Source organism: Lonchura striata, chromosome 4, assembly GCF_050655825.1.
Source record: "Lonchura striata isolate lonStrDom1 chromosome 4, ASM5065582v1, whole genome shotgun sequence".
NCBI lineage: Eukaryota > Metazoa > Chordata > Aves > Passeriformes > Estrildidae > Lonchura > Lonchura striata.
The window spans coordinates 48569801-48596674 of NC_140706.1; the positions used below are offsets into that span (position 1 = coordinate 48569801).

Below are 26874 nucleotides of genomic sequence, written 5' to 3' on the forward strand. Positions count from 1 at the left end.
CTAACTTTGCATGAGTCTGGATCAAAGCTTACTAAATTTTCACAAACTTTTGCTACAAACTCTGCAGTGATATCTTTAGAAAGCCAAGAAACCTCAATAAAGAAATTCTCCCAAGTCACTGACAGTCAAACACAACAATACTGGAGAAACAAAGAAAACAGTAAATCAGACTCTGTGGCTGAGAAGAAACACCCGAGTTTAACACCACTTTAGCACAACTACTGACATCTCTTATTCTTTGCTTTCAGTGGCATGCAACATTTTAAAGAACCAGAGCCTGAGCCAAGGATAATGACAAAAAGTCATTGCACCAATCACATTTTGGCAGAAGGTGTTCACACCTTTTCTTACTAACTTAGGGTGCCGAGAATTTGGGCTTTCTCACAGGCTCTTTTATAATACACTTCACAGCTTGCCCACTGGTATCATAAAGAATCAGCACAGCTACAAGCTCCAGTTGAAGGTCTCATTGAGATCTATTTGCTTTACACCACCATGGGACATTAATTCATTAATAGCAGGGATGAGAAAGCAACTTGTATGTGATCATCAGGACTAACTGTATCTTGCAACACTTCCACATTCCAAGGCAAGAGGACACCACTAATATGACTTAGTAACACTTTTACCTTGTGTGGAGTCCATAATCACCCAGCTATGAGAAAGCAGCAAAGCAACACTTTTTTTCTAAGCTACATATATAGAGAAAAAAGTATTAATAAGTTTAAAAGGCTCTAGTCTACAGACCAAAAGAAAAAAAAGAAAAAAACACCACCAAAAATGTTGTGTCTGTATGTGTTTTGATAAAATGCATCTCTAAATTTGAAGATTTGATCAAATATCCTGCCAGCTTTACACAAGATTTGGCAAGTACAGAGCCTGAAAGCTGACAGCAGATAAAAAAATATCAGCATTATTTTGTATTTTTCTCCTCTTCTGAGGAAATGCAGTTTTTATCTTTTCCTTGCCTGCAAACTACCAAAACCCATGAAGTCTCTTCAGGAGACTATTCTTTTTCAAAACATTCTTTTTCAGAGTAGTCGAGTAGTCTGGTGGTGGGGCAGGGAAGAAAGTCTGGTGGTGGGGCAGGGAAGAAACTAGATAATAGGTGTGTTATCTTGAAGTTTTTTATTCCTACCTAAGTTCTAGTGAAAACTAGGTTCCAATTTGCTAGCAATTAAGACATTCAGGATATCTTTCCCTTTCCTTTCCTCCTCCCCAAGACACTAGTGGCTAGTTTTCTTCAAGCTTCCAAGTCCCCAGCTGAGTGGCTATGCTATGCCAAGTAAACTGCACATACACATTTTATGCAACTCAAATGCAGGTAACCCTATCCTCCCTATTCTGCAGGAAAAAATGAAATACAATGTATAGTGTATAGTGGCTAACAAGTAAAATTTCCCTACAGCATTTCTATCTCAACACAAGAAACAACAAAAAACAACAACCAAAGATTGACCACAACTCCTGGTAACATAGGAAAAATGTTACCATAGGCTTTACTTGGATAGGTAGACTAGCAACCAAGTATTGATTACATTTTTACCTCACCTGTCCTTTTGAAGAATATACAGTTTCACCAGAAAGGCTGGTTTATTTCCAAAAGGGAAGGAAGAAGTAAAAGCTACACAAACAAAATGAGAGTCACTGGAGAATGACTTTATTTGGTCTAGTGTTATGACCACACTAGTGAAACACCCAAAATCTACAACCATGGCAGCACATTACCCATTCATTGCAGCACTCTGCTTCAGTGGAATTATTTCCATGCTTAAATTTGAGCGAGGGCATGTCTGGCTGATCTCTCCCAAGCTGACAATGCACATGCTCTCTGGACAGCTCTGCTCACAATAAGCCAATTGTGCTATGTGTAGCTGTGTGGGTGCAGCTTTCAACCATAGCCTGTGTACTCCTGAATGAGGGCTGTTAGCTCAGGCTCGGAGCCACACTCATGGAAGGATATTGTTTTGGACAGCTTGAAGGGCACATGGGGCGAGGTTGTATCTCCAGGCAAATAACACCATGGACAGAGTATTATGTCAGATTAAGATCAGAGATATGGCAGATCTAAGCTCTAGCTTTCATACATCTTGCCCCAGAGGCAAAACTGTACACACATCTAGAGTTCATAGATGCAAAGCCTTCCATAAAAGTCTTGGAGAGCTACCTGTCACTCCTAGGAGAAAACTCAGGATCGTCTTAACTTTCTTCCTGGAAATATTAATCAATCCTTTGACTATAACTAATAGGTTGCAATTAAAAAATATATAATTTAAAGTTCAGTGCTAGTCTGTGCTATCAGAATTGCAGCCCTACCCTGCATTTACAACAGAGATACACAACCATATGTATCTCGCATTCAAGGGGAGCAACCAGAAGGATAAGCTTATGAGTCCCTGTTTGACTAATCACCATGATCTACCACCACTAAAAAAACTGCTTATGTAATTCAGGGCAAATTTGAACTTGGAAGGATCTATTACATCAATTTCTCTAAATTAAGGAGACAATATAATGCACACAAGCAAAAATGTTGGCATGGGAAAAAATCAAAAGGTTTAATTTAGCAAAAATTTTTAAATCATACAACAATCAATCAAGATAATTAAGGACCTAAAACACTGCATTAGTTAATAACAGAAAAAATTAATAATTGTTTTTTTTTTTCAGCTGGCAGTCCAATAAATCCAATGTGTTAATAAAGAAAGTCAGGATCCATATGATAAAAATAACATGTAAAAAAAAAAGGCTCAGAGCTAGAGTGTGCACAGAAAACTTAAGCTATAGGTGTAAAAAAAAAAATCACAGCAGTCACCAGATGCTGCTAGTGTCATTTCTCAGTGTGACTTTCAGGTTAATGTCCCATACACGCAGAGAACTGAGCAAAGCAGTTCAAAATTTTTGTACAAAGCCCAATCAGTAACTGTGATTTTTCCTGCCACTGAAGTCCTCCATGAAGTCTCACAGGGATAAGTATGAAAGAAAAAAGAAGATATATTAAATAGATTTTTTTTTTAATTATAGGGAGCAGGTGCTTTCTTCTATATTGATTTTCTGACAGTGTTCTCTTATTCTATACCAATTTAGAATCAGAATCAGTTCTTAGTCATGCCAGAGCTGACTATAAGGGAGACAAATTCACTGCCGAGATTCATAGACACAGATGGGGCCTGACATTTTAAAAGCAAGCCAGAAGTTTAACGCATTCAAGTGCAAAGGCTTCAGGAGAAGCTTAGACTTCAGCTTACACCCCAAACACACATGAAAGACATAGCAAAAGCCTGCTCTTCTCACCAGCAGAATTAGGTCTCTAAATTATGCTGAGACTATAACCAACACAGCTAAGGACAGAAAATAATCGTATCATTCAAACTCAGACCAATTGAAAATGTTAGAAGGCAGATATTATCTAACTAGAGGACAGCTGTGGACCAAAGGACGACTATAACAGAATCATCAAATGAATTCTCACATCATAATGCTACGAATAAATAACATCTGGCCACCCACATCTGATTTTTGTGGAAGAAAAACATTTTCCTTCCAAATAATTTCCCCAGAAAGAATAGTGTTCATATCTCTTTTAATGCTTCTTTTATGTTCTGTGACAATATTTGATATTTGTACAGACAAACCAAGGATCCTCAATATTGGATTAAGGGATTATGTGCAGTGGGTTTTGCAACCATTTTCATTTTCTCACTCCTATCATACCAGAATTTGCCAAGCTGAAGTGGGCTGGAGGCAAGTTCAATTTCCATCTTTGCTCAGGGGAGTGATTAAATCTAACTGATGCTGAGAAAAGGAAATTCAGTGTGATGAACATAACAAGACTTGACTTGCAAGCCTGTGAGACAGGATTAATACCACAAGCAGAGCAGAGCTACTAAAACACCAGCAGAAAATACAAGGAAAATACACTTTACAAATTTGGGGGAGGCGTGTGGGGAGTGCAGGGGGAGGAAGAGTAGGAAGGAAATAGAAATTTAATCTTTAAAAAAAAAAAAAAGCAGAACCCAAACACTTAAGCACATTAAACTCAATTCTGTTTTCAATACCAAAGAGCATTCTAGTAAAATTTTATTTTCATGAAGATCCCCTTTAATTTTGAGACAGTTTGGAATACAATTTGAGGTTTGGATTGTGTGGTTAATATGCAACTTTTAACAAACTGTAATGGAAACCTAAGTGAGTTCCACTAGTGTTTGTAGTGTTTGGAGCTGATTCAAATTTTACAGGATTTATTAATTCCTGACAATAAAGCATTAAATACTTGCCTCTGTTAGGAAGAGCTGTTCAAACATTTGCTTGTGGCAAGCTGGAATAACCTTTCCTATAAACTGAAACTTTCTACCAACAGAAATAGCATCTCTTCCCTCCAAGAGATCAATGACCACTTCAAAATTAACCACTGCACAAAAAGGACAATTTCTACTTACACAGTCAATTGAACACCTTATTTTGGAGTTATATATTAGTCCTTTTTTTTTTTTTTTTTTTTTTGTAACCTAGATAGATTCAACTGAGAGCACCACCTTGTCAAGGCTGGCAAAAAATTATTGACTCAGCACAACTATATACCAAAATTTTCACTATTTTTACTATTTTAAAAGAGTATGATGGCATCTTAAAAACATAATGTTATCCATCCTGTCAGAATGAAGGACTAGAATTTCTTTTCCAAGACTGAATCAAACATATGGAAAGAAGGAATTTTCTTTTAAAACCCTGCTTTTCCTCAAGAAGGAAAAACACAAAGGTGTTTTGGGATTCTCTTAGCTTTTTTCTTTTTTATGAAAGCAAGCAGATCATCTAGAGCTAATGCTTGTTAACTTGAGTAAAACCTAGGGAATAAAACAGGTCCAAAATTATTTAATTCAATTTTCATTAGCTGTTGATTTTGAATCAGTTCAAAACTTTTCAGTTTTGAATTAGGAAAAAATATTATAATAACAAAATTATACAATATATAACTGGATTTTAATTAAGATGAACTACTCATAAGTATGTCAGATACCAGCATATTAATATCAACAAAATAACCCTGTTCATCGCAAAGTGCACAGAACCATTTCTACTTAAAAGCAGGTCAATTTGATGAATTACCATCCACAATATCTGTGTGGATTCATGTGTGCTTTAAAGACAGATCATATCCACAACTAGTTTACTGGTTTAATAATTTTAATAGTAAAACTGTACTACTGCATGGCCCACCTTCCCAAAGCAGTGTTTTGTTTTGTCTTTTCATCTACTCATTTTAGCAAATTCACTTGGTATGGGAAAAAACAATTATCAAAGAGCTCAGTTCAGCTGCTCCTTCCAGATGGTTCATGTCAATATCAGCACATTGATACTATCTGCTCTTCACATAAGACTCAAGAATTAGACATGAAGATGCTCAAAACATTGACCATCAGATTTTATATTTTATATCAAATATAAAAGATCTTTTACAACAGGAGCTGAATATATTAGAGTATCTGTACTCTAAGTCATATTAAGCGTGTTCGTGTCATAATTACACAACCACAATGCAGGAAAATGTCCCACACTAACACAGATGCCAGCTGGCCCAGCATCTGTTGTAAAAGTGAATTCATACCTTCTATAGGTAAGATGTTCCCATCTGTGTGCACATTACCACTAAAAAATACAGTAAATATACTTGTAATCACAAAACTCCTTAATGACAAAAGGATAAAAGCGCCTCAATTTTGCATGCAGAGCCATGTGAGAAATGGTTTGTCCTTGCAGCTCCCCAAAAGCTAGAAGAGTTTTCCTAACTGCCCTCTATATGAAGTTCAGAAGTACATTCTAAAGAAATGTATCTAACTTCAGCAATTCATTTTGCTGGAAAAGAATAAAACATTTCAATAGTGAATTATTTAATTACAAACAGCATCATCAATCAGATCTTTCTCTCCTTATTTTGTCTCAGCAGTGTCTCATCAGATGGCATCTAGATTATATGCCATAAATATAAAAGTCCCAGGTAATATAAGGAGAGTTCCTTCCACTTTTCCCAGGAGGCTGAGTGAACTGTTCACTGGTGAGGTTTTACAACAAACATTTGTGACATCAGACAGTGAGCAAATGCTGCCCTGGTGAAGAGGAGGGTGAAGGACAGAAGAATTCATTTAGTTTCAGATTTGCTTTCAAGTTCCAAAACTCATTCAGGCACAGTATAATCAGTCCACACTTTTAAATCTAGAGCTAGAGCTAATACTCTATAAGGCTTCACTCTTTGGGGATTCAAATGTCCCATGTAAAGAAGGCATATGATTTGCTAGCTACTCCTTCACATTAAGCAAATGGGCAGTGGCCAATTTTAGAGAAAAACAAACCAGTGATTACAATGAAGTCAAGGGAGGAACTGTAAGGGTAAACATTCTAATTGACTAAAACTCTAGACTAAATAAAAATTAAAATAAAGTCTGACATGAAAACCATAACAAGTAAACATTCTCACACATAGCTATTCCCTGTTATATTTGCTCCCATGTATATTAAATGAAGATTGAATACTTCCAAACAGCTGATTTGTGGGGTTCGAGTTTTGGGAATGAAATAATTTATTTACCATTCATTTGTTAAAATATTTCCCACTCTTTCCCTAAAGGGATTAGCAGAAAAATCTTGCAAGATTTTCCTTTCAAAGGCCCTTCTTCATAGATGAGATGTAAAAGCTCCATTATGACAAGTATTTGATACACAGAAACTAATGAGCTATTATTTAACTTCATCCTAAGTGTCAGAAGCCTAAAGCAAATAGGCTTAATTAAGATGATGTGTGCCCCAAGTCTTCTCCCAGGAAACAGGTAAATCACAGCAGATTCCCTTCTCTACCAGATACATGCACAGAATTATCTGAGCACATCTGTCATCAATATATGAATGGCATGACATCGCCTGCTGTTAATTCAGATTGATTACTTGTTAAACACATTTAATTGAGGCAGAAGGGAGCTTAACTGATGTTTACATAAATATATTTAAAATAATGGAGAAAAAGTACTTGTGGCATTTAAAGAGAGATTGAAGGACTGCTTGAACATCAGATCTTATATGTGTTCAGATGCAACACATGAAATAACCATAAGAAAACTAATGTTTCCTTTATCTTTCACTGTTGTGTACCTAGTCATTTAACAAATTTCAAGGTCTGAATAATATAAACTAGACACGGCAGACCCTTTATTGTTTCTGACAAGAAATAAATTATATTCCTTCATCAAGCAATGACTGCTTCTAAACCCTAATACTTCACACTACAGGCTGTTTACAGAAACAGATGCATTACTAGACAAAACTTATGCTCCTGAAAATACATTACACCTAACTAGAGAAATATTTTCTATAACTTTTGTGTCCTGTGTTGATTGTCCTTCCATTGAATCTCAGAACCAGAAGGGATCCAGCCAGCCGAAACTTAAAGATTGCAAACATTCAGTGAGAGTCAAACCAGGTCTTTTTCAATTTTTGTAAACTCACCACGGTTTTGCCTTGATCCTTCTGGGCTAGATCATGGGAAACGTACCAAAAAAGTCTCAGCTTCCTCTCTGGTTAATTGCTCATGCAGAAAGCTCTGATTCAGGAAATGTATTTTAGGAACACAACTATTGTCACTGCAACCCCAGCCTCTTTCAGCAATGTCATCTCTACAAGTAAAATAACTATTGCCTTTATCTGCTGACTTCTAGGCATAGTGTTTCAATGTCTTCTGGAATATTACTAGTCAAATCGGTTTGCCTTTCCTGAGACTTAATCAACTTGTTGATTAGTAAAACCATCCATTGCTTTGCCACTTTAATCTTACCTGCTCATCTCAAAACACTCTTGATCCTTCACTTTGGAATTAAAATAGGTCAAGAAAGTTGGAAGGGAAAAAGGTAGCAAGACAGTATTAAGAATACCACAGATATCACAAGAGAGATTTTCATCTACCAAAGGGATGCAGTTTTATGGATTGCTATAGAGCTATTCTGATTCAAATCTGTTGAAAATAGCCTTCTAAGTACAATTGTATCTATTCAGAAATTATTATGACCATTTCTCTTTCTCTCACTATCTTTGTCCAAAATAAAATGTAAAATTAATTTCAGTTACAAATGGGGCTTATTTAAGTGAAGTATCATCAAATAGTGGGTACATTTAGCAGGTTTTTTTTTTTTTTTTTGCTAAAAAGTTCCCTTCTCTTTTCCCCATAATTCATAATTACAATTACTTCTGCAAAATTAAACTAGAATGAAAGTAGGCAAGCTCTCAGAATTTTTTTTCTGTTAACACTGGACCAAAAATCTCAAATCAGGGTTAAAGGTAATTTGTGACCTTAATGCAGGAAGATATGAGAGAGGACAAACTCCATAACACAGTAACTGAATTCCATCTAGCAGGAAATTATTAAAATTCCATTCCTCTCCCCACACACCCCAGGTGAATAGACCGCACAGACCCTAAGTTATGAGCTCTCAGACTCGCTCAAGGGCAAGTTCCACAGTCAGAAAGAGGAGATGAAATGGAAGATAGTTGTTGGTAAACAAATTTACAGCACGTGCTTAGAGGAAATGTACAACCTACCAGCTGCAGATACACCTAGGTCAAGAGAGGCAGCTTTCAAGAAATGCCTAGAACCACAGCTGAAAAGGGGAGAAGGAAAGGCTTGGTAAAGAAATACAATTTCTGGAAAAGCTCCAGAATTTCAGAAACTACAGTGTTTCCCAAAAATAAGATACATGGCAGTTTTGCCATTACTGTATTTTGATTCTTATTATATTTAGGTTTCTGTGTTTCTCATAACACAGCCAGAAACCTGTAAAAATGTTAGGATTAAGAAATGTAAAATTCAAAGTACTAATACTTCTATTTAGAAGCCTTTTCCCCGCCATTTTTGTTGTACTTCAGCATTAAGCAAATGAGGAGAAAGGTAACATGAACTATACAATTTAAAAGTGGACCTGATTTTTTTTTAAGCACAATGTCAAATAATCCTGTTTTATTACTGCTCGGTTATCAAAAGTGAACTTTCTGATCACAAGATTATTTCATACACAGAGTGAAAGGCTGATTAAGCACATAGCAATAATTGCCTAATTAATAATCATACAGAGATCAATACAAAATCTGTACCTCATTCAAATATATTTCAAACACTGGATTACATATTAAAAGAAGCTTTGAGTCTCTAAGATCTCAGGCTGAAGAAGTGCTTCTTAAAAACATTCACAAACCTGGTAATGAAACCAACTGAATGCTATTTTCATCTCCACAGAAAAAAAACAATATTAATACACTCTCTTCAGGTGCTGGGTAAGCTAATTCAGCATCATATGGTGCATAATTAAACCTGTTAACTCAGAATTCCACAGCCATGATATTCTTTTGAACACAAAGGGTATAAACCTATTCACAAAGGTTTTGACGCTTGTCTCAAAGCAGCAGGTAAAGCAGCACCTCACAACACTCAATAGTATTTATTAATAATTATCTCAACCCAAAGCATCAATTACCAGGAGTTGTCAAGAAGAGTGGAAATGCAATACAGGTAGCAGGCATGTTAAGACTGCTGAAAGTTTTCCTGTTATGATTTATTTTCATCTGTAAATAACCTTGTAAGTAAGAGGCTTGGTTTTCTTATTTTAAACTCAAAGTATCATTCTTATTGCTTCATGCTAACCTGTGCAAAAAGTTGGGTTTTTTTTTAAATGCATGAACTTAGTATGTCCTTCTGTGAAATATCATAAATGAAAAAAGCTTAATACAGATTCCTTTCAGACAAGATTTTTGAGCCATAACTGTCTCTCTGATATAGTAATTCTACAAGGCAGAAATCATGCTTCTAAATGAAATCATACTTACTTCAGGAAGCAAACCACTGCAGGAGTAACAGAGAGTGCTTGGACCTAAATTCCTTACAGAGAAGTATAAGCTCTATTGTGAATTATGTTAATGCCTGGACTTTTTGCTCCCCATGTTTTCTCCTTACAGTTATGACTGTATCCTGGAAAACCACTGTTGGCTGTCATGTACTAGCACTCATTTTTTTCATCTTTTCACTGATAGTACTGGAATCTCACAAGAAATCACTTACACCAGTAGTCCTGGTTTTGCTTTATCAAAGATGAAAAGAAAAACTTTGAATATTAAGCTAGGAAAAGGTTAGCAGAAATTTGTAGTGTATCCAAGTCCCCTCAGACAGATCCAGTTCCCTTATTTGGATGAGAGCAATGTGGTTTGAGTCTTATGCTGAAGGGAGCTGAATTCAGGTCTCTCCCCAAGTGAGCTCTACCCAGGCAAACAGGATTTCTGCATGAGCACCTGTTCTTCAGAAAACAAGGCCTGCTCATTTCTTTGGATAGTAAAGGAAAAGGCAGAAAGGTGCCTTCTCCTTCAGTAGAAGATCAATACATGTGGAGTCTGAAACAGATAATTGTGACCCCTTTCTGTCATAAAGTGCTAAAGCCTGAAGAGATGCATAATTTATAGCATACGATGACAGAATTTCCCAATCATTCACTTAAGCAACCTTTGCTCAATGCATGGATTGTAATGTCTTTTTGAATTCCAAACATTTTACCCCATGCATATTAACTTCAAGCAGCAAAGAGTTTGCAATCTCATCCCAGACAGCTATAAGTGAAATGTCATAGCTCCGAAGTTTTACATACTTAAGGGCATGTTTTCTGATGCTCTTACATTTTCTTATCTGGAAACAATGTTTTTTCATATTTTGACAAAGGAATGCAAAAAAAATATTGTGGTTTAATCTGAATGCTTTGAACATTTATTAACACTATCAGCTTAAGCTGTTTTCATCAACAAAGCATAGATGGAAACAAGTTTCAAATGCAGGCGAGCAAGATACTGTCTAGAATGGTTCTATAAGTATTTTGCAAGAAAACACAGGCTAATAGAATCTGTTGTACTATCTAAATTCATACTGTATTTTTCCATGGAAAATTATTTATATGTAAAATGGGATGGAAAGTCAAGTCATTGCAAAGTTGTTAATGCAAAGTAAGGAGAAACATCTCTGAGACACTTCATAGGTACTCCTGTTTATTTCCCCTGAATATAGTATTTTGAATTCTGATGCAAATTTTTCCTTTATCTTGTGTTTTTCATAGAGGAGAAAAAGGACATGGTGACTAAACAACTAACTAAAAATAAAAGCTCTATCCAACATAATAAAAAAAGGAAAACAAAGAATAAAACAAAAGCAGTTTTCAAGTGAGCATGTTTGTTACTAGGAGAAGGTTGTTTACAGGAAGTTCCAAAAGTCTGGAAAAAAGAAAATAGGACAAAATTGTCTACAACAATGGATACTGATCATAGACATCAAATTTACAATGAAACACTGTTTGAATTTGTAGGAATTATTTCCAGATAAAATTACTGATCTAATGGCATTTCATGAAAGCTGACGCATAGACTTCTCTTTAATGGAAATCAAAGTCAACTTTATAGGCTTACCTCCCCACTACACTTTGAGTATTATTTCCAATTAAGAATGCAATTGCATTATTAATTCAGCGGATACAATTTAAACACACTATTTTGAGTAGACTGCTATTCTCAAATACATCCATTATTACATGTCACACAGTCAAAACACCATGGATATAGGACAACTTGACTGAGTGTTGTTGAAAATCAACATGGCCTGAAAAGTTGAATTTTTTAAAAGTCATATTCAGTGGCATGAATTTCATGACAGGACTGCAATATGAAAATGGATTTTTGAGTAGAATTTCATATTCATGGAGTCTAACATGGCAAGATCCTCCTGTAAAGAATCAGGTTGAACTTACATATATGACTAATGCTGGGGAAATACTTAAACCTCTTCTATATATCTCCAAGTTCCACAAAAGCTTGTAGCCATTTCCAATTTCTAATGGAAACAATTCTATCTACACTTCTGAAGGATTTTGGTTTTAGAATATTTACTTTATAATTATTTGATAAATAGCAAAGAATATGCTTCTATCTATCCTCCTCCTAACTATTTGAAAGGTGAAAGTGTCAGAACTGGTTCTCTATTTCTAAAATTATTTAGATAACTTTGGTAAAATACTACTGAATCATTATACCCTGTTTTACACCACTGCTGCAGACTAGAGGGCTTACCATAATAGGGGGAAATGAAAGAATCCATTCTCTACAATGAAAGTGCTGTGACACACACAGCTAGGGAAAACCAAAATAAGGAACAAAATTTTTAATCATCTTGAAGTAGTTACACTTGCTCAGCTTCATGTAAGAATAAAACCTTTATATATAATAAATGTAAACTGAACGTAGTATCTAATAAACATAAAAGATGACTCTCAGAAATCCAGCAAAAGCTCCAGATCTGCAAAGCAAAAAGTGAACCTCTCTTCCAGTAATGACAATAAATCATTGCTCCATTTTAACTGTTACGTAATTGACTCTTCACTGAAACAAAATCGCCAAGAATTTCCACAATGAACAAAACCTCCTCTCCCCTAACCCACGTCCCCAAAAAGGAAATTCACATGCACAGCAAGGAGAAAATAAGCCTGGTAAGGTTTCACAAGCCTTCAACCAGAGGTGGTTATTTGAAGCTACTTCCACCTCACTACTGCTGCAGCAAAGATCCTGAACTCCCGTAGTCTGGTTTTGCACATCCACAGGCTCAGCTGATGAGAACAGTGCTGCAACACACAATTATGCATAGTCAGAACCTTGTGAAGGAAGACTCCATCCCAAGACATTCAGATTTCACTGCACACCAGTTGACAAAAACATGTAGCAGAAGCTGAGCATCCAAAACAGGCCCATTTGAACCCTGTATCACATCTGTAACATACTAGCTATAATCAATCTGCCTTTCTTCCCACCCTAGAAAGTGCCATGCAACTCCAAAATCTGCAGTTGTGCTCCAAGAGACTTGTAGGGAATGGACAGCTCTGAGCACCAGCACAAAGTACCTTGGCTGCCAGCAGTTAAGCTCAGCATTTACTTTAAAAACTGCCATACCCTCTTTGCCAGAAAATTCAGCTTTGTCTTCTTAAGTATTAAAACCCACCATGCTCTGATAGTACTGGCATATAAGAAACAATACATAAACATCAATGAAAATTATTATAAATTAAGAGACAGCACCAAGGAAGTACTAATCACACTGTCCTGTGCAATTTTTATCCAGTTACACAGTGACATACTAGAGAAAATACCACCACCTTCAGTAATAGAAATCATATACACAAAGACATGACATTCCAGAGTCTAAAACACTATCAACTTCAATTTCTTGTGCTTCTCCTAACAAAAATCCTCACCATGTCACTGTAATAACATAGTCTGAACTAAAGCTTAGTTTACAAAAAAGCTTAAGAACTCAGATTACTAGGTGATAAAAAAAAATTCCCCCTTGGAAGCTTTACTGGTCCATGCCAACGCTGCTGCCACTGCACCATCACCTGTAACTCATGGTGATTTTCTGAACTCAGAGAATGTAAAATACAGAATTCGCACATCAGGATGCAAAGTCACACTCCACATTAGCCACAGGAACTCTCCACCATAAGTCAGAATTAAAACCAGTTTGTCTCCCAGCATATATCCTCGCCTATGTCGAAACATGAAAATGAAATGACAAAGGAGCTAATCTCACTTTCACAGAAGTCAACAGCAAAGCTCCTGCTGACTTCAATAAGAGCAAAAGCCAGCACTAGAGCTCCAAAAATCATTATTACTTTTTTCAGAGCACCAAATGCATTTCCTATCAGTCCCATGCAGAAGGATGATGGTCTCTCAGCTTCCCAATAATATTGAAAAGCTCTCATATAGAAAAGCACCTCAGACTGCCAGTGCTAATCTAATGTCTATGACCACCTGAGGAATACAGTTTGAATTCAGCATACAGCCCAAAGAGAATGAAAGAATTCATCTCCCTATGAGAGAAGATGATGCCTGCAGTAATTACTCTGTGAAAACTTTGGAACCAACAGAAGAACATCTGCCATATTTTAAAGAGAACTTGTATGAGTATCTCTTCCTCTCTGCACCATAAACAATTAAGATTCAGGGAATAATATTTACTTCTATACAAGAACTTCCTTAGATATTTAGCAGTAAATTACTATCAGAAGTAACATACAAAGAAGAACTTTGACTCTATGGAAAACTATGAGAAAGAGATTAAAAAGTAGTTATGTAGTTAATAGACTTTTAACAAGAATTAACAAGGGTAGCAAAACAAAATCTGCACTTTTCAAGTACCTTTTCTCTTGAACTCATTTGGAATTTGGAAGCAGTCGGAAAAAGCATAAGGATTTAATCCACAAATAAAGTGCAAAGGAAAAGCTATCTTCAGACCCTCAGGAACTGGAGCCTTAGCCACAGCACACAGTTTGAAACCTATGCCATATGAAATCCAACAAGAAGCTACTAATTATGCTCTCTTCTTAAGAGAGCTGTCAGAACACCTGCAACTACTTGATGGAACAAGCTCTGAGCAGAAAGCAACAACAGCTGCTTCTTATTGCATAAACTGAAATTTAGTTAAATTTGCCTTGCCAGCTACACAGGAGAGACCAGCTTCACCTCATTAGTTACACGTACTTACTGGTCCAGAGATGAGGGCATTCTTCTAGCAAGACACATGTGGGACCTGAATCTGGGTTTTCCAATTCAATACTTGTTTGCAAAGAAATCAATAGAGCAGAGAAGGATTACCAGCTGAAAAGTGAAGCTTTCTTCACATTGTCTGTTATTCCCTTCCCAGTGCAAAATTCATGTGGTCAAATTCACAAATGAACCTGTATAGAAATGCAACAGCTGTCCAGTTCTATGTGCAACATTTTTTGGATCTCCATTTCAATGCCAGTAACAGGGAGGAGTTTAGTTGGGGAAAAAAAAAACAAAAACTACTGAAAAGCAGAATTGATTCTGCAGGACAAGAAACAATGGCTACCTGGCCACAGCAGAGACAATACAAACATCCTTTGGAAAGGGAAAACATGAATACTTTAGTTACTGTTCTGCTAATTAACCCATGCTACTGATCAGAGTATGTTTATGCTGCAGCATTGCACATACCCATTTCCTAGTTTTCTCTATCAACAAAAGACCATCATAGCACCTTGATGAAACATCCTTCCGCACTGATGTGTTATTTGTCCTGAGCCCTTGCACATTTCACATGTGTCCTAACTTAAGCAACTGCAATATAGGTACCCCCAGTTTTCTTTCTTTTCTGAATAAAATTTAAAAGACAAAGCACTTGCCCCTTCTTGAGCAGCTACTTCACTCAACACACAAGCAGAAAGGTAACTTAGTTCATACAGTTTTAATAGAAGTGAATTACTAAAAAGTTTTCCCTCCAAACATGAGATGTGAAAATCTAATAAAAGGGAATTCACTTGTAATTTGCAAGTACTGTATCGCCCTCTGCAGTCAATAGGTAAGTTCTGCAAAATGAACCTGGGCACATTCCTTGCAAAGATCAATTAAAAAACTTCTACAAGTAGAAACCCAGCAAAACTAAGTTTTTAAATCATGTCTTACTTGTTGGAATCATAGGAACACAATACACAAACTTTTTCGTGCTTGATATAAATGCTCCAGCTGTTACAGATGTGGAAAACTATGTTCTGCTGTTCCTTCACAATGGGTCAGATTCCTCAATGATACTTCTAGCATTTACTCTCTTGGAATGTGACAGAAGTTTGCCATAGCTACTTCATTATTTTTTTTTCTTGTTGCTTCTCCTAAATATCCAAAATAAAACACACTTTTTAAAAGTTACATTAGCTGATCCATCAATGACAGAGAAGTATATTTTTACTTCTATGTTCAGGTATTGCACTACTTTATTTAACACAACTTGTAACTTCCATAGGGCATTCTGCTGAGATTTTTACAGCACTGTATTGGTTTCACCCTGGCTAGATGCCAGGTGCCCCCGAAAGTCAATTTTCTATCATTCCCTCTTTTGAACTAGAAAGAGGAGAAAAACCACAACACATCGAGAATAAGAGCAGTAAGAGCATTCACCTATTACTGTCAGAGGCAAAACAGACTTGCCTTGGAGAAGCAGATCGAATCCTTCGCTGATGAAATCAGAGTAGGATAATGGGAAATAACACCAATTCTTTAAACAATGTAGTGTTTGAATACTGTTCCAAACAAAAGTTAACTCACATGATAGCCACCTGTCTCCTTAATTCTTCACTTTCTTGATCTGCAACGGGGTTTGAAGAAACAGCATGAAGCTGAGTCAGGGGAGGTTCAGGTCAGATAAAGAAAAGGTTTTCCACCCAGAGGGTGGTTGGCCACTGGAACAAGCTCTCCGGGGAAGCAGCCACAGCACTGAATTTGTCTGAGTTCACAAAGCATTTGGACAATGCTCTGGGGCATGTGGTGTCACTCTCAGGGTGTCCTATGCAGGGCCATGAGCTGGAAGAAGCGATCCTTGTGGGCCACTTCCAACTCAGCAGATTCTGTAATTCTCTTAACACTGAATCACACTGCTTTCCATCCAAGCACCTCCATTCCAACTAAACTTTACAACTGCTTGGGGTTTTCCCCTTGGCTCTAGGAATAGATTTTTTTTTTTCTCTTAAAATAAAAACCTTTGTGCTTTATGAACAGCATATCACCACTAAAACACACATGAAAGCAATGAAGGCAAATTCACAACTTTTTAAAACAAGATTGAACTTTTGAAGATTCACCCTTTTTGCTCTCAGCAGACAGCTGTAAAGGTCATAGCACAAATGTGCAAGGGAAAGTATTTCAAGGTTTCACAGAACAGGACTGATTTGGGTTGGTAGGGACATTAGCCATCAACTACTTCTCACAGGGTGCCATAAGCAGGGACACCACTCACTAGACCATGCTGCTCAGAATCCCGGTACAGAGCACGCTGAACCAGATTCCCTGAAGCTAAGAAGGGTTCGAAAGCCCTCCGGGACGGGCCGTGGCAGCCGGGGCGGGTCGCTGGCGCTGCCCGCCTGCCGCGCTCCCCGCGTTGCCCCGCGACGCCGCCGCCGCCGTTGCCGCTGCGGCGCCGCGCGGAGTCCCCGGGCGGGCCGGGAAGGGCCGGGGCGAGCCAGCCCGGGGGAGGGCGGACACAGCCCTCACGCTGCTCGGCGGCCGGGCAGCCTCCCTCTGAGAGCCTGCTGACGTCGGGACCGGCTCCCTGGGCATACCGGGGGTAAGGCGGGAGCAGCCGCGGGGGCTGAGGAAAGGCGCCTCTCAGGCGCACCGAGCGCAGGACCGAAGGGGAGGTGCCGGCCGCCCGTGCGGCGGACAGGCGCGGCGCCGGTGGCTGAGCCCGGCTCAGCTCCGCGGGCACCCAGGGCCAGCAGCGCAAGCCGCTGAGCCGCTGCGGGTGCCGCCACCAAACATCGGGCGGAGACGCGCCGAGACGAGGCTCCCGGGGCACCGGGGCACGGCACAGCATGGATCGGTCACCAGAATCAGACCCTGCGGAGGAACCACAAAGTGCCTACCCGCAAGATGCCCGTGAAGTTGGGCATGGCCCTTACCAGCCGCACGAACCGGGTTATGGTCTTGACCAGCCCGGATACAGCCCGTATGAGGATGAGATTCCCGATCCCCAAACCCGGATGCTGGCAATCAAGAACGCAAAAGCCTATTTACTGAAGACCAGCACAAAATCTGGCCTGAATTTGTAAGTCTTAAAAAAGATCACAATCAAATAGGGTAGGAAGTATGAGTGGAGAAAAAGGTAAAAGGACAAAGGGAGGTGCATATAGAATGGGATAATGTTATACATCCAATATTTCATCACTAGTGATACTTGCACGTGTTCAGCATCTTTCAGATCCACAATTCCCAATGGAATTTTATAGGGAGTTCAAAAAAAAGTTGATATGATGGAGGATAAGTTTAAATTCAGATTCAGATCATAGATGGGGTATATACTGGAAATGGAGGGTGGGAATGCTCTTAAGTATAATCAGACTAGTTTTAACTCTAATTTGCCTTAAGGCTCCATGATCCCCTTTCTTCTAACTATTCCAATGATTTCTCCAAAGTTCCAGATGATTAGCCTTTACTTTTTTTAAGTAAAAGCTTACTAAAAAGCATAATATTATGCTTTTACTAAAAGCATAATATTCTATGACTTTTGTATAGTAAGCCAGCAATATTTACATTTATATGACAGATATGATCATTTTGCTAATATACTAACAAAGATCCTGGACGAACAGCCTGCAAATACAGTAGACATAATTGAGAATATCAGCCAGGATGTGAAGAGGGCACAGTTTCGGAAAAAAATGGACACTCTTCGAGATGAACATGTGATCCCTCCCACAGTCGAAGCTGCAGAAAAGTATAAAGCTTTGTTTGTCAAGGAAGGTGGAGAAGATGAACAGGAAGAACTAGAAGAAGAGATGGTGAGTTATTGGAGTGAAACAGGTACCAAATATATCAGGGAAGGGGTGGGTGGATGGTGAGAAGGGAAAGGAGAAGGGGAGGAAGTTGTGGTCTCCTCTGTAGTGCTGCCTCTCCTGAACATGCAAATAATTGCAGTCACAGCACCATGTACCTTCCTCACAGCTGAGGTCGTCCCATGTCTAGTTCCGAAGGAAAAAACCCATCTGGTTACTTAGTTGAAATGTTTTCCTGTAGTAAATCTAATATCCTGAGCTGTTTTAATCACGGATGTCCCAGAGGTGATAAACAGAAAGTAAGTTTTATAGCATCCAGTTCAGCATGGAATATTGCATCCAAGTTTATTTTCTTTTTATAAAAGGGATGTTTCTTTACCTAAAGTGACCATAGTTCAGTTTGACAATATTGTACACAACTGCTGCTGTAAAATAGCAGAATGCAGAATTTTATGATTCTTCCAACTCCTGGTGTGGTTCCAGTCTGTCCTTCTCCAACTGAAACAAAATCCGGTTTTAATTAAGAACTAATATAATTGAAAAGCCATTTCTTAAAACAAGATTTTTCATTATTCAATTGCTTATATGCAGAAGCATTTCCACCCGAGAAAAAAAGAGAATTCTTATAATGAGAAGTTTAAGAATATAAATGAGAATTATAATAGCTATTCAACAAGATGTTGCTTTTCATATTAAGTTCACCAGTACATATTCAAATGAATTACCATCGCAGAATACAAATACCAGCCTCAGAAGAGACAGTCCTCCATCTTTCCCATAGTCTGTTATATATCTTACATTAACAGTATAGGATGCTGAAAATGAAAAAAAGGTAGGGTATTTACAAAAGGAATTCTGAATTTTTCATAATCCTGTCAGTCTTCCTTTGGTATAAGAAACCTGTCAGATCCAAAGAAATTCCATATGAAACTAGAACTAATTCTTCAAAATTCCCAGCCCTGTCATGTCCAACTTCTAATAACTCTCTGTGTTATATGATCACCTGACCCCCATTAAATGAGAGATGGGTGATAGAGCAACTGGAAATACTTAATTATTGACCTAGTTCTGCTTCCACTGAAGCCAGATGGAGTCTTACAATGGACTTTGATAAGAACAGAGGGCAATATTTTAAAAACTGTAGGCAGCTGTATGCCAAACAACATTCATTCCAGAGAAATGTTGTTGGTATGGTGCCTAAATATATAAAATCTCTATTATCTACAACAAAAGGCAACACAGTGTCACTGTTTGCAGCATCAAGGCTTCTTAGCTGACATGCCCTAGCATTGAATCCCTTGTAGAGCTTGTGTAAGAATGCTGACTTCCCTTATTTTGCAGTAATTAGGAATTTGAATTTTGAAAATCTATGGTCTAAGAGCTGCTGTGTTCTCTTCTTTACCACTGAAAGACTTTTAATTTTTCTAAATGATAGCTTAAAAAGTAGTGAATGAATGTGTGCAAAGCACTTTGAGATAGTGAGTGGCACTACAGGAAAGTGAAGTATAATGTTCAGTAGATAACATGTTCAAGTTTTAAAATAGATAATTACCCTATTATCTAGCTCTAACTCTGAATCTTCTTTCCTAGGGACAGCCCTCTCTACCAAATGTGATGGAAACAGCCTTTTATTTTGAACAGGCTGGAATTGGCCTGAGCAGAGATGAATCCTATTACATATTCCTTGCCCTTAAAAACCTAATTAATGTTCAGCCAATCCAGACTTGTCGCTTCTGGGGCAAAATCTTGGGCCTGGAAATGAACTATATTATAGCTGAAGTGCAGTTACAGGAAGAGGAAGAGGAGGAGGAGGAAACAGAAGAGGAAGGAGAGGAAATAATTGCAGAAGAACAGAATGAGATGGATGAGGCTGAAGAAGATGAGCAGAAAGAAAAAGAACCTGAACCACCAAAGTCCACCTATAAACCCCCACCTGATATCCCAAAAGAAGCAAATGGGACTGGGACTAATAAATATGTCTACTTTGTCTGTAACGAGCCAGGCAAACCCTGGGTGAAGTTGCCTCCAGTGACACCAGCCCAGATTGTCTGTGCCAGGCAAATCAAGAAGTTCTTCACTGGTCACTTGGATGCTCCTGTTGTGAGCTTCCCTCCTTTTCCTGGAAATGAGGCCAATTACCTGCGTGCACAGATAGCTCGAATCTCAGCAGGAACCCATGTCTCTCCCACTGGATTTTACCAGTTTCCAGTGGACGAAGAAGAAGAAGCAGATACATATGAAGAAAACCTTGAGTTTGAGCCTCCTCCTGTGGCTGAAATGGTGGAGTCCCTCGCCACGTGGGCACACCACGTCAAGGAGATTCTAAAGCAGGTGTGTGCCAGTATAGCTCACGTGGGCCTGGGATGCCACTCACACTGCAGTGCTTGTAGGGTTACAGAATGTGAATGACACTCCTAACCTGCACATGCAAACTATTCACCAGAAATGGTATTGGATTGAAAGATTTTTATATAGGAGATACATTTTATATCATATATATTATCCAAATATCTTACACATAAAACATGTATTTTTACATGTTATATAACACATAAATATCTTGCATGTATTTACATATACCATCTGGTTTTATGTGTGTGTATATATATATATTTAGGAACCCTCTAGGTTTAGTATTTTTTCCAGTGATGTGTTCTTGAGATTGAAACTTGTTTTTAAATAACAGTATGGAGTTAGGCCCTGATAGATAACAATAATTTCTTGCAATATTCTGTATGAGGTTTTCTGCTTTGAGATCCTTATTTGACAAAAGTGTTTAAAATTCTCTTTTCTTGAGTAGGATGTTAAAAAGCAGATAGCTTATGGCTGTACGCTAAATGGAATTTATGTGGTGTGTTCTTCTGGTTAATTTTTTGTTTTATACTTTCTGCTGTGAAACATTAACATGAAAAAACTTAAAAACATATTGTATCAGACTAGTGCTAGAAGGAGGTATTACTAATTCAGTTTTTATTGCTGGATGATTTGATGGCCAGTCTACTAAGTCAAGAATGCTAGTGTAAAATAACAGCAAATTATTGGAAATAAGGTTTAAACGTATTACCAGCAAAAAAATTACTGTAAAAAATAAAAATAGTGTGCATTAAAATCTTAAGAACATTCTGTTATGTTCTCTGACTGATAGCCAAATAAAAATGCAGATTTTAAAAAGATGGAATAAGTCCATAGTTTGCAGTAACTAGTAATCTAGCAAGGATATAAACTAAACTGGCCAGGAACTGAAGAATACAAAATGACAAAAAGCTGATAACAGAGCTATAAGGTTATTCTCAAACAGTAAGTAGGAATGAGTAAAGGGAGGAGTGAGGGGAACATTCTGCCAAAAGGATGTTGGTAATAATATTTTATTAACAATATTCCAGTTATGGAATATGTATTTTTCTTCTTCCTATCCCTTAACTGTGTATGTCTCTGAGCCAAATGTTTTAACTTGTTTTAACTTGCATTCTTTCAATTATTGTTAGATGTATTTATAACTTTTCCACATCACTTATAGGGTCGTTGTGTTTGGATTAAACCTGCTCAAAAATCAGAAGAAAATGAAGAAGATGAGGAAGAGGAGGAGGAAGAAGAGCAACAGGAAGAAAGAGGACAAGCCCTTCTTACTCTAATCTCTGAAGATGAAGGTACTCTTCATGGAATATGAAGGTTTTGATAGAGAGTCACTAGGAATGTTGTCATTTAGCAGTAAATATTTGAAGTTATAAAACTCTGACACTTCTTGGAGCAATATACTTTGTAGGGTAAACATTCTTTTACAAAATCAATCAAAAGCAAAATGGTTAATAGTATTGACATTAAAACTGAAATCATCAGGTTTATTAGGTAACCATCTTGTTGAGATTAAAAGGAAAAAATAACTTGTCATGTTATTGCAAGTTCAGAACAGCTTACTACAAGAAATACATTCAGCTATTTTTATCTCATCTTTTTAAGAAAAAAGAAAAATGTGTGTTTATGTGTAAGTAAATAGAATAATTAATATGTACACACATGCACTGATACACATTACTTGTATAAGAATTTAGATCTTTTAGCATATTACTGCAGCAAATCATGGGAGTAAAGGAGCCTGAATATTAGATTACATCAATATTTGACTATTTTTCTACTCTCCATTTTTAAATCAAGGTAAAATATAGCTATACAATTTATCTATAAGTGATAAAAAGTCTTTGACAAAAGATGTAGGGGTGAATGTTATTGAATTTTTTCTGTATGTGGGGATCTATCAGCATTCCTGTTGGAAAAGAGTGCCTACACTTACTGTTTCTTTCTGTTGTGCAACTTAACATAAACCTTGCTTGAATTCTGTGCAAGCCTTGTAGCTCAGTCTTAAGTATTTTGTAGAGGCTCGTCATGTCCATTTGTTTGGCTGTCTCCAGGCATAAAAAACATCCCTGCTTGGACAGTTCAGGCTTCTACAGACCTGATCCCAGAATATGCTGTTGCAATCCTGCAGTCTAACCGATGGCCTGGAGCTTATGCCTTTGCATCTGGCAGGTGAGAGTCCAGCTGATATGGTTACAACACTGACTGTATGTGCTACACACAGATGCCTCTCAAATGCAGGCAGAGTTACTTTATTATTAATTCATTGATTGAATTACAGCTATTCCAGAGGCTGATGGAGAAGGCCACTTAAATGTGCACAGCAACAGTAAATAGGTATTTAAGACTGAAAAAAAAATAATCATTGGAAAGGCTGGCATAAAGTTAATGGATGTAAACGCTGAGTTAGCATTTGAGCACAGTCCTTGATTTACAACACATATTCTTGTGTTTGTGGGACTGTTTACAAAACCAGCTACATTCTGTGGTTCTAATGTTTGTTTGTTTCCCTACACGTGGTTATTACCCTCATGTGTATTTCCAGTACACAGTCTTTCCACTACACTGTACTGCAGTGCAGTGCAGTGACACTTCATCATTTTAAACAGAGGATGCATTAACAACCATTAGGGCAGTTAAAAAGAGGCGCCATGTTTAAAATTCTTCTGCTATAGGGTATGTGCACCACAGTGACTTCTTGCGCAGCAGAGTAAGGATGCCTGACAGTCTCTCTGCTAATATTTTGTCGGGGGATGTGTGTGATCTTTCACTTCTCTTTCTCAGGAAATTTGAGAACATCTATTTTGGCTGGGGTCACAAATACAATCAAGAAAACCACACTCCTGCATTGCCCCCACCAGCAGAAGCAGAATTCCCCAGTGATCCAGGAATAACTGAGAGAGCAGACCCCACTGTGGAAGAAGAAATGGCTTTCAAGGCTGCACAGGAAGAAGCCTTAGCTGAAGCTGAGGAGGAGGAAAATGAGGAAGTGGAGGATGATTAAAATACGGAAGAAAACAGATTGTTTTAAAATATTGAATATAAAAAGCTTTTTCTTTTTTAGTCATTTTTTAGTAAAAATATTTAGTCTTTTTTTTTTTCAGACCTCAAATTATTTTTGAGTGTGTCTTCTTTTTTGATTTCTGTAGGCTTTTCTTGGCAACTGTCTTCTTCTCCTTCCCCACCCCTCAAACCTGTCTACACTGGCATGAAGGCTTTTTCTGTTTGTTTAACTAAGCAAACATAGTCTGCTTCCTAAAATGATGCTGCTTTGAACTAAGAACTACCACCCACAAGATGTTCACACAGTTTTTCTAGCCCTCATTTCAATTCATACATACATTTTACTTAAATAAACTTTTTTAAAAATCCCATTACAGCGTCGCTCTTATGTATAAAAGTGTACAGTAGGCAGCTTATTGAGGTTCTGGGGGATGAGTGTATGGCAGTGATAACCACTCATCATTGGCACTGGGGGCTGCATCTCCAATACCGTGCTCAGTTTTGGGCTGCATCTCCAATCCTGTGCTCCGTTTTGGGCCGTCACTGCAAGAGACATGGAGATGCTCGAGCGCATCCAGAGAACGGCAGTGGAACTGGGAAAGGGTCTGGAGCACTGTGAGGAGCGGCTGAGGGGGCTGGCGGTGTCGAGCCTGGCGGAAAGGAGGCTCGGGGGAGACCTTATCCCGGCATACAAGTGCCTGACAGCAGCGTGTATCCACGTGGGGGTTGGCCTCTTCCCCAGTTACAAGCGACAAGAGGAAACTGCCTCAGGTTGCACTAGGGGAAGTTCACATGGCGTCTTAGGAAAAGCTCCTCAACGGAAAGGGCTCTCAGCCTTGGAGCGGCGGCCCAGGGACGCGGCGGAGCGGCCATGCCAGGGGGTGTTTAAAAGACCGGCGGGCTGCCCAGGGACGCGGCGGAGCGGCCATGCCAGGGGGTGTTTAAAAGACCGGCGGGCTGCCCAGGGAAGCGGCGGAGCGGCCATGCCAGGGGGTGCTTAAAAGACCGGCGGGCTGCCCAGGGACGCGGCGGAGCGGCCATGGCAGGGGGTGCTTAAAAGACCGGCGGGCTGCCCAGGGACGCGGCGGAGCGGCCATGGCAGGGGGTGCTTAAAAGACCGGCAGCTGGGTCCGGACAGCCTTTCCTGCCCAGGCCGCTGCCATCTGGGCAGGCGGGGGGGAAGGTGTGGCGGGAGAGCTCGGGGGCTGCTCAGCCCGCTGGCCCTGACCGCGCTTCCCTCGGCCGCCCCCCCCACACCTCCCCGCCAGCTCGTGCGAGTGGTGCGCTCCACGCAAGACGTGCGTCCCTCGCAAGCCAATAGGGAGCGGCTGCGGGCGCAGTTCAAACCTCGGCGGCGGTTGGGGCGGGCGCTCCTGCGCTGCCAGAGCTGTCCCTTGTCCGCTCCCTCTCCTCCTGTCCCGGTCCCTCCTGTCCCGGCCCCTCCTGTCCCGGCCGGCATGGCGGACGAGGGTGCCGTCACGGTGTGCGTGCGTGTGCGGCCGCTCATCGCCAGGTGAGCCGCAGGGCTGGCGGCAGTGGAGGCTCCCTCCTCACCCCCGGGCGCCGCCGCGCTCCCGCACTGGGGCAGGGAGGCGGACGGAGGGGGTCGCGGTAAGGGGGTTCGCGTTTTGGGAGCAGAATCCTCGCCCAATAAAGGTAACACGGTGTTTCTTCTTTTAGAGAAAATGCCTCAGGAGATAAAGTGTCCCTGCACTGGAGAAGTGAGAATAATACTGTTTCCGACGTGAGTGGTACCAAAATATTTAGTTACGGTAAGAATATGAAAGCAATTGCTTTACTTAGATACTTACGCGGAGCTTTTCTGCTGTAGTCATGAACGTGTTGACTGTGGTGAATGCCCTGGGCTTCTTGAAATGTGCCCCAACCTTCCCAGCTTCCTAATTCCGAAGGAGTGCCATTGGGGCACGCAGGATTTCTGATGTAGGCAGTACTGGGATGTGCTTTTGAGGTCAGCTTCCTGATGGACATTGCTTTCTCTGTTCTGGTTCATGCCGTAGTGCCTCTGGAACACATTTTTTTAATCTGAAATCCAGTTGTAAATGGACTAAATGGCTAGTCTAGAACATATAGGGAGAAGGGTATGGGAGAACACAGTCCCAAAAGTGATTAGTGTGAATGTTGGATCCTCATAACTAAGTGGCTTTCTTTGAGTCTTTTCTTACTGATTCACTCTACTTGTTAATATGAGCCACTACAAATATTTTTCCCAAAATACAGATTCACATAAAAGTATGCAGCAGTCTAGGAGTTTAGCAATTAACCTGTCTTGTCAGTCTTACCATCCTTGTACGTAAATTAGCCAAAACCTTTTAGGATTAAATGGGATGACTGTTTAAGTGTGTTCATCATTCTTAGTTTTTTTTTTTTTTTACTTGTCTATCATCTGTGCATTGTGTCTTTCTTCATTTTGTGTTTAATATTTATTTTGAAACAAAATTTTTAAAGCTTGCATTAGTAGTGATACAATGATAATTATATTGGCGTTAACCTGCAGATGTTGATCCACATTTACTGGATTTGGAGTCTGCAATACTGAATTTGAATTGCAATAGAGTGGATTCACATGCTTTATTTGTTTTGTTGTTTGTTTTAAGATCGTGTCTTTCACTCGAGTGACAACACTCAGCAGTTGTATGATGGTGTAGCTGTTCCAATTATACAGTCAGCTGTGCAAGGCTATAATGGTAAGTTTTAAAACTGTGTTTAAAATCTTTTAGAATGTATTTCAGAGATAGTTGGTAAAACTTAACCATCTTTCTAGGCACAATTTTTGCTTACGGACAGACTGCTTCAGGGAAGACTTACACAATGATGGGGAATGAAGATTCCGTGGGCATTATCCCTAAGGCAATTCAACATGTGTTCAAAATTATTTGTGAGGTGAGCAATTCTATTAAATTGAAGTGACTGAAAGGACTAGTAATATTTGTGCTGGTTACATAAAAGTTAATTTTAGTATCAAGAGGCTTATGAAGGAAATCAACTTATATTGGACTATATGTTGCAGTTACTTTGCCAGCCTGGCAAAGATGAGTATTTCAAACAAAAAGTTAATGGCACTCTAGTAGTTTAAATCAAATCAGAGCAAAACTAAGGAGGGTTCTTA

General features: G+C 39.0%; 2 protein-coding genes and 1 long non-coding RNA gene across 14 annotated transcripts in view; 2 read left to right on the top strand and 1 right to left on the bottom strand.

The window, feature by feature from the left end:
- The window catches only part of LOC146767625 (uncharacterized), a 52503-nt gene extending 35744 nt beyond the window's left edge, over positions 1–16759 (bottom strand). Inside the window, exon 1 of the long non-coding RNA XR_014955170.1 lies at positions 14248–16759. This is a non-coding gene — a long non-coding RNA (uncharacterized LOC146767625). The remainder of the gene's footprint in view (positions 1–14247) is intronic.
- Positions 16760–17067: 308 nt separating this feature from the next.
- LOC110471163 (radial spoke head component 4A) lies at positions 17068–24118 on the top strand. Its single transcript, XM_021531473.2, has 6 exons — positions 17068–17665; positions 18164–18398; positions 19983–20723; positions 21910–22039; positions 22799–22916; positions 23529–24118. The coding sequence occupies exons 1-6, from the start codon at positions 17433–17435 to the stop codon at positions 23746–23748; spliced, it is 1677 nt and encodes a 558-aa protein (XP_021387148.2). The 5' UTR covers positions 17068–17432; the 3' UTR covers positions 23749–24118.
- Positions 24119–25085: 967 nt separating this feature from the next.
- CENPE (centromere protein E) overlaps positions 25086–26874 on the top strand; it is a 39125-nt gene continuing 37336 nt past the window's right edge. For all 12 annotated transcript variants that reach the window (XM_085579004.1, XM_085579005.1, XM_085579009.1 and 9 more), the window contains exons 1-4: positions 25086–25260; positions 25428–25519; positions 26363–26452; positions 26530–26648. In XM_085579004.1, the coding sequence (XP_085435130.1) occupies positions 25205–25260; positions 25428–25519; positions 26363–26452; positions 26530–26648 (357 nt within the window). In that variant the 5' untranslated portion in view covers positions 25086–25204. The remainder of the gene's footprint in view (positions 25261–25427; positions 25520–26362; positions 26453–26529; positions 26649–26874) is intronic.

Excerpts from the sequence above, each read along its gene's own strand:
- LOC110471163 (XM_021531473.2), top strand. The coding sequence starts at position 17,433 with ATGGATCGGTCACCAGAATCAGACCCTGCGGAGGAACCACAAAGTGCC. Across the intron at positions 17,666-18,163 it reads ACAAAATCTGGCCTGAATTT|ATATGATCATTTTGCTAATA; the intron begins GTAAGTCTTAAA and ends TTTATATGACAG. Across the intron at positions 22,040-22,798 it reads TCTAATCTCTGAAGATGAAG|GCATAAAAAACATCCCTGCT; the intron begins GTACTCTTCATG and ends GGCTGTCTCCAG.